This window comes from Pimephales promelas, chromosome 4, assembly GCF_988280905.1.
Source record: "Pimephales promelas chromosome 4, fPimPro1.hap1.1, whole genome shotgun sequence".
NCBI classification, from domain to species: domain Eukaryota; kingdom Metazoa; phylum Chordata; class Actinopteri; order Cypriniformes; family Leuciscidae; genus Pimephales; species Pimephales promelas.
The window spans coordinates 37,608,173-37,621,189 of record NC_142772.1 but is presented as its reverse complement, the minus strand read 5'-3'; the positions used below and the strand labels follow the sequence as shown (position 1 = coordinate 37,621,189).

At 38.7% G+C, this 13,017-nt stretch overlaps 1 protein-coding gene across 7 annotated transcripts in view; it reads right to left on the bottom strand.

Moving 5' to 3' along the window:
* gria3a (glutamate receptor, ionotropic, AMPA 3a) overlaps positions 1-13,017 on the bottom strand; it is a 39,842-nt gene that overhangs the window by 7,363 nt on the left and 19,462 nt on the right. For 4 of the 7 annotated variants that reach the window (XR_005620417.2, XM_039658689.2, XM_089130440.1 and 1 more), the window contains 4 exons: positions 12,370-12,576; positions 10,833-11,206; positions 9,230-9,428; positions 3,119-3,366 (listed from right to left, as the gene is read on the bottom strand). Coding sequence is in view for 6 of the 7 variants with exons in the window: in XM_039658689.2 (XP_039514623.1) it covers positions 3,119-3,366; positions 9,230-9,428; positions 10,833-11,206; positions 12,370-12,576 (1,028 nt within the window). In the remaining variant the exon portion in view is untranslated. Of the gene's footprint in view, positions 1-2,162; positions 2,906-3,118; positions 3,367-9,229; positions 9,429-10,832; positions 11,207-12,369; positions 12,577-13,017 lie in introns of those variants that run through there. The other 3 variants (XM_089130442.1, XM_039658690.2, XM_089130441.1) reach the window with 2 other exon arrangements.

Genomic DNA, 13,017 nt, shown 5'->3' with positions numbered 1-13,017 from the left:
AAAAAAGGGTTTTTCAGAAATCCATTCATGAATACATTCTACTGTATTGGGGTGGATTTTCACCACTGTTTCTGTACTGTCATGTGTGTTTGCTCTATAAAGCTTAATGTTTTCTCTATATTTGCAGTGAATCAGCTGTTTTTAATTTTGCTATGTGTCCTAATAATAGTATAATATACTTGCTAGATTTGCTGAATTACTCCATTCATGCATTTTGGATCAGACTCAGGTCAATAAATGAGAAACATGCAGTTGTGATGTCATAACAGACTAGACACCCTCCACCCAGCATGCTCAACTTATCAATGCACGGACTAGGCGGCCATCTTCTCAGTTTTTAGAGCACAGACTCCACTCATGAGAGAGGAGAGACTATTACTGCAGTGAACCCGCTTTTGAAGACCAATCAGGACAGAGTGGGGCTGCCTTGCCCTCATGATAGGCTGAACACAGGGTGACCATTCTGCAGGCAAAGGGGCTAAAGAAAAGTGGCCATAAATTAATTTAGAAGTGTGCGTGTGTGAGTATAATGTGCTTGTTTGTGGTTTTCTGTGCATTCGTATGCAGATGAAAATGTGCATTTAGTGAGTCTAAAATACGGCACCAGATCTTTCTCCACCTTTGATTTCTAGGAGTGTTTAATTAGAATTCTCACGTTTTCCTGTGATGTTTTAGTCCCTTCAGGACTGTCTGTCCCAGTGGTCTTATATTTTTTCTTTAATCCCACCAACAAGGGAGCTACGGCTTTCCATGGATTACACGCAAATCTGAGAGAGCTAGCGGCTCCAAAAGGATTCGCATACTTGTAGCAGGGAGTTGGCCAAAGACCAAAGATGGCATCTTTAAAGAAAAAGAAAAAAAAAGGCATCTGACTATTTGATTGGAGATGTGAAGATACCAATATAGTCTTTGCACTTCTCTTTTGCCACTACCAGAAATTTGCTACTAACAGACAGACACTCGACATATACTGTAGTGCCCTCCAGATGTTTGGAAACACCATAGGCATAGTGATTTGGACAATATCAGTGTAAATACTTCAATAAATTGGTAAAGCTATGAAGGCAAAGCTGACCCAATAATCTGCAAAAAAGAAGCTCGAGTAATTAGGCATCACAGCTGACTGTGGCATGCATATATACTGCCATTAATATTTAATTAAGAAAAAAAATGCATTATTGCTGGTCTTCAATGATAACTGCAAGGCACTTGAATGCATTTACACCAAAAAATTTGATATTGTCCAAAATGCCACTTTACCTAGGGCATTTCCCCATTTTTAAAAGGTAAACTGCAACCTAAACACTTATTCATAACTAAGCTAAACTACAGCTCCGGAACTAGGGATCATTTACCTAGAAATAAAAACTGTCATTACTTACTCTGCTTCATGTCTTTCCAAACCTGTATGACTTACTTTCTTCTGCAGAACACAAAACAAACACCTTTTATGTTCCACATAAGAAAGTAAGTCACATGTTTGGAACGCACTAGTACAGTAAATGATGACAGATTTTTACTTTGAGGGTGAACTATCCCTTAAATATAATACTAAACATCACATAGGCTCATCCTATTCTATGTGCTACCCATTTTCCAGAGCAGTTTTGGTCTATTAGATCCCTATTCATCTCTATTTCTTTCTTTCTGTGGATAGCCATTAAATCCTGGAGCCTTGGTATACACAAACAACACTACATTTTGTGATGGTCTGATGATCAGAGGAGAGTCAGAGAGGGCCTAGCCTATTCTACTTGGAACAAGCTGCTTGTTTTACCACACAAACAAACCCGCGAAGCAGGTTCGCAAGAACTTAACTATCCTAATATGCTGCGCTCTCGGTGACCCTGACCTCGCTCTACACATAAAACCCACCCGAGCCTTTATTCCTCTCCTCCTCTGCTTCCTTTCCTCCATTAGCCAAGTAAAGGGTCACATCTGATCACAGTTTGCCTTATTTCGTAATCTTCAAAAAACACTACATTAGCAGCGTTGACAGTAACTGCAGCCGTCGCAGTGGTGCTAATGTCCTCGGGTCATTAGGCTCAGTTTGCCAGTGTCCACCCCTGAGGGTCACGGTACTGTTGCCGGAGGTCATAGGTCACAGCCTTGCCGATTACTCGTAGCTAGGAAAGGGTTGTTTGGGTGAGATTGAGGCTGACCTTCGAGTCCCCTCCCCCGCTGCCGCACTCTCCCTTGTCGTACCACCATTTATTTTTCAGCTTGTCCAGCAGGCCCTGCTCATTCAGCTTTAACACCGCCAGGTTTACAGCGCTTCTTCAAACGATAAACACATAGCTCGTAAGAAAAGGGACAGGTTCGTGAGAAATCTAATGAGACTGCCGCAACTGGCAGTTGCTCTTTTGTTAGGGGTCAATACAAAGGAGAGACCGGTTAACTGGTGAAGTGGTTGGACCGCTTGATTGGTTAATTGCGTCGGCTACTGGGTACAGACAGAAGCGTGTATGCAAGTGAGGTGTGTGTAGTGCCGAGTGGACAGAGAGAGAAAAACAGAAAGAAGTGAGAGAAAGAAAAAGAGGTCGAGTGCTAGTGAGCGATGGGAATGATGCAAGGACAGTCCGTTGCCAGGACAAGAAACAGTTTATGGCATGACATGCATGGAAGCAGGCAGAACAGCGCCAGTGCAGAGAAGAAAAAAAAAACAATCCAACCACACAAATATTACAGAAATGCAATCACAGCACAAAGCGAAGGACAGAGAAGATTAAAAAGGAGGAGAAGGACAGGAGAAAAGGGTGTAGGAAATCAACAGCAACAGGCATCACACTGTAAAAATGGACTGTAAATTAACAAGTTCAATTACATTTCTGTAGAGAGAAACACGGTAAAACATTAACACAAAAAAAAACAAAAAAACTTTTTTTGACACACAAGACACGGTTACCTTGTCATTTACCGCAAGAGAAAGAGAGACAAGTAGAGTGATGTACAAAAAAGAATGAAAAGAGTCAGAGGGAGAGAGATTGAGAAAAGGTAGAAGGATGAGAGAATAAGAATGAAAAACAAAACATGAAGACAGAGAGAAGAGAGAGATGGTGGAATCAGGGTAGGTGGAATACTATAACAACAGAGGGAATTGTTATATTATTCCACCCACCTTAATGCCGACCCTTTGGGCGTGGCCACACCGTAGCCCTTGGAGTCCAGGTTCCCTCCCACCTTCATAGTGTCGCAAGGCTTTCTCTGCTCGATGTATTCGTTCATCGTGGACTCGAGCAGGAACGCAAACTTCCCCTTTGACTTGCGCACGCGAGCCACTCCGTCGGGGGTGGTCTTAACGAACACGGAAGGCTCGGCGGACTTCATGTAGGACCACATCTTCTCGTAGACGGCGATCTTTGAACGCTGAAAGAGAAAAAAGAAAGGAAATTAATGGAAAAAGTTAGGAAAGATAAAAGGTTCAGGGAGATATATAAATGGGTTTTATGACATTTTACAGGCTAAAATGTCTTCTCAGCAAGGGATGGATTGGGACTGGGTCCATCACAAGCCACCACTGATAAATCTCCACAATATTATTAGAAGACTGCTCATTCTTGTGGCATTTCTAGCTTTTCATCAGTACACATGCAGCACCCTGCCATATGCTATGGTCTGCCATTTAAATGTTCAATAGATTTAAAACCAAAAAACATCAAGAAACATTGATTTAAACTTCTGATGTATAAATGCATATGTGAATGTGTTTCAGGTGTCTTACAACATGTACTGTACGTCCCACCCCAGACCTTAAACTCTCCTCTCAATGAGTCTTTTGTACAAGATCCTTCAGGGACTTTTGATCTTGGAGCTTCAATAATGAGACTAAAGCTGACAAGCAAGAGCAGAATATAAAATCATACAAGAAAAGACAGAAAATTAAGAGCTCTTATAATCACCGAAATTAATCAATGCAAAGTTTCCTCACGATCTCTCGAGGAAGAAACATCTGCCATGCTTGCCTGTCCAAGGCTTTTCCTTTCAGTGACATTACAAATAAGCCCCATCTGGAGTTAAAGTACAGTACATGACTATATTAAGAAAAAAAAAAAAACTCAGCTTTTCAACACACCATTCTCCAATACAACGTCCTCACACTCAGAATGCAAGAATGAATGAATGAAAGAACAGATCAATCATGGTTGTACTACTTGTAATTTATCTGTACTTCTGCATATGATTTAAATCAAAACTTAAGTTTCATAAACCAAAATATTCAGCGGCCATCTCTTGTGAGACTAGATATAAATGGCCCTGTAGCGGACAGGATATCTCTGGGGTAAACACACACCTAAATTTATTAGGACAAATACACACACTCCTGCTTTTATAGGACACAGTTTTACACACATACACTCACAAGTATCGTACGTGCAAGTAGGTTAACTTGACCTACACACAGCTGGTGTATGAGTGCATGTGTTTTTCTTGCTTTTTCAAGCACGAACTGTAGATTTTAAAGGGGGAAGTGTGCTATTTCTGTGCCACTGTTGACACATAACAAATGCAAAAATAATTACTCTTTTCAGACCTCTGACATGATAAACATATAGTTCCAATTAGAGCCCGACCGATAAAGGATTTTGAAGGCTGATAGCTATACAAATATTTTTGGGTTTTAAAATCCGATATTCCGATAAATCAGCCGATATTTTATTTATTTAATTTTTTTTTTTAAACTGGACATGATAGTCACAAATTTTGTCATGCTTATTTGAGTTAAGAGAACTGATGGGGATGTTCTTTTAATTGTTATTCAAGCAATGTATGTATCGTGACCAACTCAACGAGTGTTGCCAACAGGAATGGTGTAGAGTGCCCTCTGGTGGACAAACTATTCAACTCCAACACTCATGACATGGTTCAAGCGTGTTTCGTCGGTTTTATTTTATTTTTGAAATATTCATTTACCGGCCATTATAACTGCCGATACCGATAGTTTGGAAAATGCCTAATATCGGCCGATAATATCGGTCTGCCAATATATCGGTCTGGGTCTAGTTCCAATTTACACTATTAGATGAGTGATTATTCCCCAAAATGCTTCTTTAAATGATGTATTGAGAGCTAACTACATGCAATTACTATAATTACTTTACAAGTAATCAATTCGGTACCATTTTTTATGTAAGTCTTCCCTTATTTGATAAAAAAATACAGTAAAAAATATTTAAATAATATTTAAATAACTGTTTTCTGTAATATATTTTGAAATTTAATTGTTGGCAAAGGTGAATCTTCAGCAACATTACTCTTTAGTGTCACATGATCCTTCAGATATCATTCCAATATGCTGATTTCACGATCAAGAAACATTTCTTATTAATTTCAATGTTCTTATTTATCAATTGTCAATGTTGTGATGCTTAATATTTTTGTGTGGAAACTGACACATGATTTTTTTATCAAGTCAAGTCTTGGCCGATACGATAATTCTTTTGAAAGCCGATGGCCGATATACTGGCCGATAAATCTAAATCCAAATTTGTATAATATTTTGAGAGCCTGATTACAAAAACAAAAGTCTCACAATTTTAAGCCATGTCCCAAGCACAAAATTACGATGTTCTCATAATTTTATGTAGCCTTTGACAGATTTTCCGCTGTGCGTGTTGCACTTAACTGTATTTTCCTTTTTGAAGGGATTCCAATCCTATTTCAGCAAATTCAAAAGCATCATGGTGAACAGAGCGCATCAGAAGTGTCTCAGCTGAAGGAAATAATACATTATTTATCAGCTTTAACATATCGGCCAAATTTTCTTTTTGAGCCGATAAAGATAACAGTAATGAGAAAATGACAACGTGGGTTAAGGCATCTTTCACACTTATCCTCTACTCCAGGGAAAATTGCAGATAATCTTGCTTTGGAGAAATGGACTCGGTGTACAACCTTGAAATGAATCAGTACAAGACGTGCACAAGATGACACAGTACTTAGTCTATCAATGACCTCTTGCCACCACTCCTCACTGAATTGTTGTCCCAGTTCCTCCTCGCAAGCAGTTTTTGTTTTTGAGTTTGAGTAGTTACAAAGATACAGAATACAGTTATAAATTTCTGAGACAATCCCTCTTTGTTGTGGCTTAAAGTCAAGCAATCTATCCCATGATTGTTGAGGAGGTGAGAAGGGAAATTAGAAATGTATCCTTGCTAAATAAAATAGTCATACGGGCCTCTTTACGATAATTTTGTAGTGTTTTTGCATAACAAATTGCTTAACAAATTCAAATTTTATAATCAATGGAAAAAATAAAGTCATCAATTTTGAAATGACATGAGGAAGATCACTTGTGGGGTCCATTTGGCTGCTACAACGCACATTTGTCTACATGAAAACCTAAACTCAAAACAGCATCGCCATCTAATAAGTTGAATTGTCTTCATTACTTGCTAGTACAGACAGGAAAGAGAATTCACTTCTATTGCCATAATGTTTTTTTTTTTTTATTTCTGAAATACTAAGTTATGAACACAAGGTGGAGACTGTCTCCACATCACATTCAGTCCAACTTAGTGTCAGCTGCTCTCCTGTCATCTCTGCTCTGATCCAGATGACAACTCATGAAAGAGAGAAGAGCAGAAGGGCATCTCATTTCATGTGTTCTCTCTCTAAAACTCCGACTCCAATCACTCTATAGGGGGTGTGTGACGTGACAGTGACTGTGAGTGACTGAATAAGTGCTTGCATGAGTGTGTGCACATGTATATCTGCTTTCACACACAAGCATTAGCGAGTAATCATGACATTAAGGTGAAATGACAGGATGAGCTCATCAGCAGTGTTGTATCTGGGTCATCTTAAAACTGCCCTGTTCCCTGTCATCTCAAAACACATGGACAGACACACAAACACACACTCTACCCCCGTGGCAACCTCACTTGAAAACGGTATATGGTAAAGATTCAGTAAAACATGTTTTCAGTCAAAGATGGTCGCATGTCTGTGGTGACATGTCTTTGTCAGATTGCCAGTAGTCTGTCATCATATTTTATTGTCAGAATTTCTTGCAGGTAAATGCACACAATTATGTAGACCAATCCAGTGTAGATATGCTTCTTTTGTGATGTCCAGTTCGCTAACTAATAGTTTTTTTTTCCCAGATTTTTTATTTATTTTATTTTTTTTTGTGAACCAAATCGGACTGAACGGTCTGAAACGCTTTGTGGCCACTCAAGTCAGCGAAGTAAATCAATCAAAATCACTCATTTACTGATTGCCTGACAGTCAGTATATGATCATATGATGCCGGTTTTTGCCAACTCATTCACCGCTCCGCTTAGTCCAACAGTACACTGAACTGAGAACAGTCTTTCGGGCCTGTCCAACATGTTTCTGTTTCTGATTGTTGGGTGTACAGTAAATTGAAGGTTCAATTTTTCACAAAGATAATGCAATGTGCTTGCTAGATAAGAACCGCCCATAATTGTTTTGTATGTTAGTTTTATACCAAAATGCTGCATATAATATCAAAAGCTGGTACGTTTTACAGTGGTTTTAAGCACGTCCCCTCCCTTCCACTAGGCTGGGCGTGACGTCATAAAAGGGACTCCAATCTTTTACTGTTTATGCCTGGTCTAAGCTCCAAGCCTAGATTAACCGTTAGTCTAAACAGCAAGCAGGCTAGCAGTTATAATTGAGACCTAGCTAGCAAAAATGGTTAACTATTGTGTTTGTGCGGGACGTCCGAATAGGAGTATAAAAGTCGCTTGTGGCGAGAGCACGGCAGGTTACGCAATACTTGTTCCCTCTTCTAGAGAGAACCGAGGTTACGTTAGGTAACCGATACGTTCTCGTACGAGAGGTTCTCTCATATTGAGCAAGTTAGCTTTCGCAACGGGAACCCTTTTTTTTTGGATAAACTGAATTGAACTGAATAGAATTTATTATCACACACACATCATTTTTATAAACAATTTACAATAGTAACAGAAAGATTAACCCTTTGTCAACGCCGTGCGTGCTAACCATCCACTCATGAGTCCCAGGGATTATTTTTGATCAACTAAATTTTTTTTGATCAACTAAATTATTTTTGATCAACTAAATGCAGCCTTAGGGAGCACAAGAGACTTCTTTCAAAAACATTTCTGTGTTCGGCCTTCCCACTGACGTTCTAGTTCGTCAACAATGGATACAATTTATTTTTGATTATGTTCCTGAAAATTACAATCGTAATTTAGCTCTCTGTGCTGCGCATTTTACGGAAGACAGCTTCCAGAATCTCCAACGAATTCAACGCCGGATTCAACAAGAAACTGTTATTAAAACATGAAGCAGTTCCAACTTTAAAACCAGAGGCAGCAGTTGTTGGGCCACAACCTGTAAGTAAGACTTAATCATTTTAAATGTATTTGCATGTATAATTCCAGACGTAATGTTTTAGTTTTATAAAATGCCAGCACTGGCTTTATAGCCAATTAGTTATGCTATTTCGTCTCTACGACAAACGCGTAAAAACATTTTGGACCTGAATTTGTATATGTACTAGTTTTGTAAATATATTTTTCATGTATATATACTTTATAACGTAATTTTTTGATTTGATCAAGAGCGTAAACCAATTATGCCAACGCTGTTTGTGTATATAGTAGGCAGTTAGTTCGATGCTATTTTGTGTAAGACAAACGTGTATAAAGTTATAGGCAAATTACCATTCAGAAACGTTTTGTAAGAGCCGTGTGTGGGGGGGACTCTCTTCATCGCCACTTTCTGGGTCTGATTCTGGTTCATACTGATACTGCAGTATCGACACCATTATTTATATTTGACATGAACAACACATTCAACTTTCGCCCGTAAAGGTAATGGGCGTGAATTTTCCAGACAACGTGCACTACAGTCTAGCCAATCACAACACACCGGCCCAAACTAACCAATCTGAGCCCACTGCCTGTTTCTGAGGGAGTGGTTTCATAGACTCAGGAAGTCAACCGATCGTTCAAATGACAAAGGAGAAAGCGGCTTACAATAAAAGTGAAATTTATGAAAAATAAGACTTTAAGAAAAAAGAAAAAACATGAATACATGTTATATTGCACCCCATAAACACAATCATGCAAAGAAAAAAAGCAGTAAACCACCCCTTTAAAAAAATCCCCAAACTTTTGAACGGTAGTGTAGATGTAAATAAGGTAAAGATATTTGGGAAACAATGGAACGGAACACTATTTTTACTATCACCGATAACCATATTGCATTTGATAGAACATTTCTATTGCTGTCTTACCCTAAAGAACTCTTTAGTGGAACCGGAGTCGAGCGTTCCGTAGGCGATCTCAGTCTGCTTGGCCAGGTCTTCTGCGCCCTCTATAGGCGAGACCATCCTTTCCACAGTCAGGAAAGCAGCCAGATTGGCAGTGTAGGATGAAATGATGATCAGAGTGAAGAACCACCACACACCTCCAACAATACGGCCAGATAGAGACCTGAGAGAGAGGGGGAGTGAGGGAGAGAGACAGAGAGACAATAGGAGAGCAAACAAATCCCCTGTGAAAGGTTAACAATTATTACAAACATATTAAAGCTATTACAGCTGATAAATGAAGCAAAAGTCTTCAAACTACGGACAAAAAAAAAAATCACTCAAAGTACAATTGAATCTTCTGTTTGGGCAGGTCTCTCTAATAAAGGGCCGGAAGAAAGATGAGGATGAGATCAGGGTCACAAAGATCACCTCAAGAATGAAAGACAAATCCAAGAGGAATTTGGTGAGTAAGATGGACAGGAAAATCAAATGACTGAATTGAAGAACCAAGGAATTAGTGAAGAGGGCTGACAATCCTCCACTGAAACAGTTTATAAACACCAAACTGCTGACAGTAAAATAGAGACATGCAGCAAAAACACGGTAGCCCTCCAAGAAAGAGAGAAAGAGAGTGAAAGAGAAAATCTGTACATTTTACAGTCAACACATGGTGAATATAAATTATTTTAGTTGGTGTCAAGCATCACTTAAAGCAATGGTTCTCTAAGCTCAAGGCAGTTCTCAAATCTTGTTTGGAAAATGAGTAAATAACTGAATTTTAAACCAGTTGTTTATTTTTTAATATATTTTTGAATATCATAAAAGACATTTCCTGTTTAATTAACTTTTTTCAGTAAAGACAAACTTTTCATAATTCAGCAAACATCCGTGCTGTCGATTTATTTCACACGTCATCATTATATGATTTACACACAATTTCAGAAGGAACAATGGTCATATGTAGGTCACGCGAAACATGCTGGATCATTATGCAAAACATGCAATTTTCATAGTGTTTTCTTCAAGAATTTAATATTTTATTATTTAACAGCAGGCGTTTGAATAAAAACTTTATAATATAACTGCAAATATGACATTGGTTGATGTGCATTAAGTTGTTTGTTGTTTTTCCTCATTTTTAAGTTGCTTTGTACAAAAGCATCTGTTAAATGATTCTGCCATTATAAGTGCCAAAACTTGGCAGCAATACTGATTGATGATCATATTATTGGCTGAATGTGGAGCGAACGTTTCTTCAGTTCCAAAGAGTAGTGAAAAAAAGAGAGAACCACTGATTTAACTCAAGCTGTATTTCAAAAGAGGAAAAGTGGAGAAAGACAGGAACAGTTGTAGTGACAATATTGTGACTGATGAGTGTTTGAGTGAGTGAATGAATGAAGTGACACGATGATAGAATGAATAAAGGGTTAAGAAGTGATAAGCTTTAGCTTATTGACAAGTGAAACACCCCAAGTAAAATAACATATATGCACCATGATAGACGAGACGACCATAAAATGCAAAGATGAGGGGAGAGAGAAAGATGCGGATGGAGAGACAAGAACGGGCTAAATAATACACCAACCTTGGCGAGATATCGCATCCTTGCTGCATGAAAGCTCCAAGAGAGAACCAGAGACTGTTAAAGATGCCAAAGTCGTTGGGCGGGTCAGGTGGCGTCTGCGGATCCTTCGCCTCTTCATTCTCGTCCAGGTGCCATTCGTATGGACTGAAACGACTCACCAGGAAGAGAACCACGCTCACACCGATATATGCAAACACGATACACATCCAGATCTCATAAGCCAATGGGTCTAGGAAGGAGAAGACTCCCGGTTTGGACTTCTGTGGTTTCTTGATCATGATGGAAATGCCCAGACTCATGAAGGGCTTGGAGAAATCTATCACCTCCTCCCGGACAAGGGTTATAGTGAGAGGAGCCACAGCTATATCTGCCCTCTGGAAACATGGAACACAGTAACTCTCAGTTCACAGTATGAGAAAAACAATGTCATGGTGCGATCATGGAAATGTGATTAGATAGTTTAACATTTTCAAAGTCTAATAACAATAAAAATGCAGAATGGAGGAGTGAACCAGTTGTTTCACTATCAACAACATTTTTACAAGGTTCATAAAAGCAAGAAATGGAGAACCTTTGGTTCACTCTTTACATTTAACCATATGTTGTAACTGTATGTAGCAGAATGTTACCATGTACTTCTGTCCCATTATGCCTTCTTGTCTCCATCTGCTAATGAATGCAACTCAGAACCCAATTTAAAATTCAACAATAGAACTAAATAGAAATTCATAATAACACTGTGTGTAAAGATGAGCTCAATTCTGGCCAACACAGAGAAGCCAATTATTTTCATGACATGGACAAAAAATTATGCCTGATAGTATAAATTTGTATTACATTAAATATTATATTATATATCTGCTCAAAAATATCCAATATTTGTCAATATATACATGAAAATGGCCGATATGATGATGATGATGATGATGATGACGATGTCTATAGAATCTTTTCAGTTAAAAAAAAAAGACTGAAAATCCAGTTAAACACTCTTCACTTGAGATTATTAAATGATATGCATCTCACATAGTCAGGATATGTTGAATATCACACAGAAACAAACAAACAAAAAGCATAGAGACACACACTCTTCTCATTCTTAGAGATTACATTTTGTTGTTTAACTGTTTTTTTTTTAAATAAATGTGTTTTAAATGGATTTACTCATGGTGCCCATGCAACGAGACACTACTTTGGAGCTTTATTGTGTAAAAACACTGACCATGACCAAAGACTTGGGTGATGTCAGCAACACCTGGAGACTGTAAATAATGTAAAAATCACATTACAATGTCAAAATAAATCATGTGACACAGGAAATAAATGTTGAAAACAACTCTGACAAGCACCCAACTCCAAAAGCAAACAGCTCAGCTGTATGAAAAGATTTTGAAACCTGTACAGAAGAAATTTATTTTTTATTTTGACAGAGCGGTCAGTGATTATATATGAGGCCTCCTAAGTGTTGCTGCCTTCACACAGCCACTACCCCACCACCAAAGCCTTCCCATTGCAGGATAGTTTTCCCAGCACTCACCCCATATACCAACTCCCCCACCATGCCGTTCCAGGTCTTGGTCTCAGGGTCGCGTGCTCCATATTTCCCATCAGCTACAATGGACAGTTTGTACCTAATGCCGACGTGCTTCGCGATTTCTGATGCCAAGTCTACACAGTAGCCCTCATAGCGATCATTTCCATCCATCTGCATATAATTCCTCTTGTACATTACATATGGAGCTTCCTGTTAACCAAATAAGAGGAGGTTGAGCTGGCTTTCAGACTGACAGCCCAGAAAACACAAAAAAAATAATTAGTCTGCCATCATGCCAATACTTCTCTCAAACACACACATTCACATTCATTCTTACTCATTCGCACAAACACATACTGAAATATAAACATGCATTTTGAGTCTCGTAACGGCAATGTGACCAACAGCCAAGCTACCAAAAAAAACCAGCAGCTGTGAGGAAGGCTAGTTTGAATTTAAAATGGGTTTTGGGTTTGTGGACAGTGCTATTCAGTGGAATCTAATTTCTCAAAATGGAGAGAGAAAGATAGAGCTGGAGTCATTCATCAGTCTAAAGCAAGCAAGTGTAAGGGGGCTCTTAAACTTACACACACGTATGTCTAAAGTGCATGCAGGTGGGTGGGTTAGAGGGTGGCAGAGGTTTTCTCACAT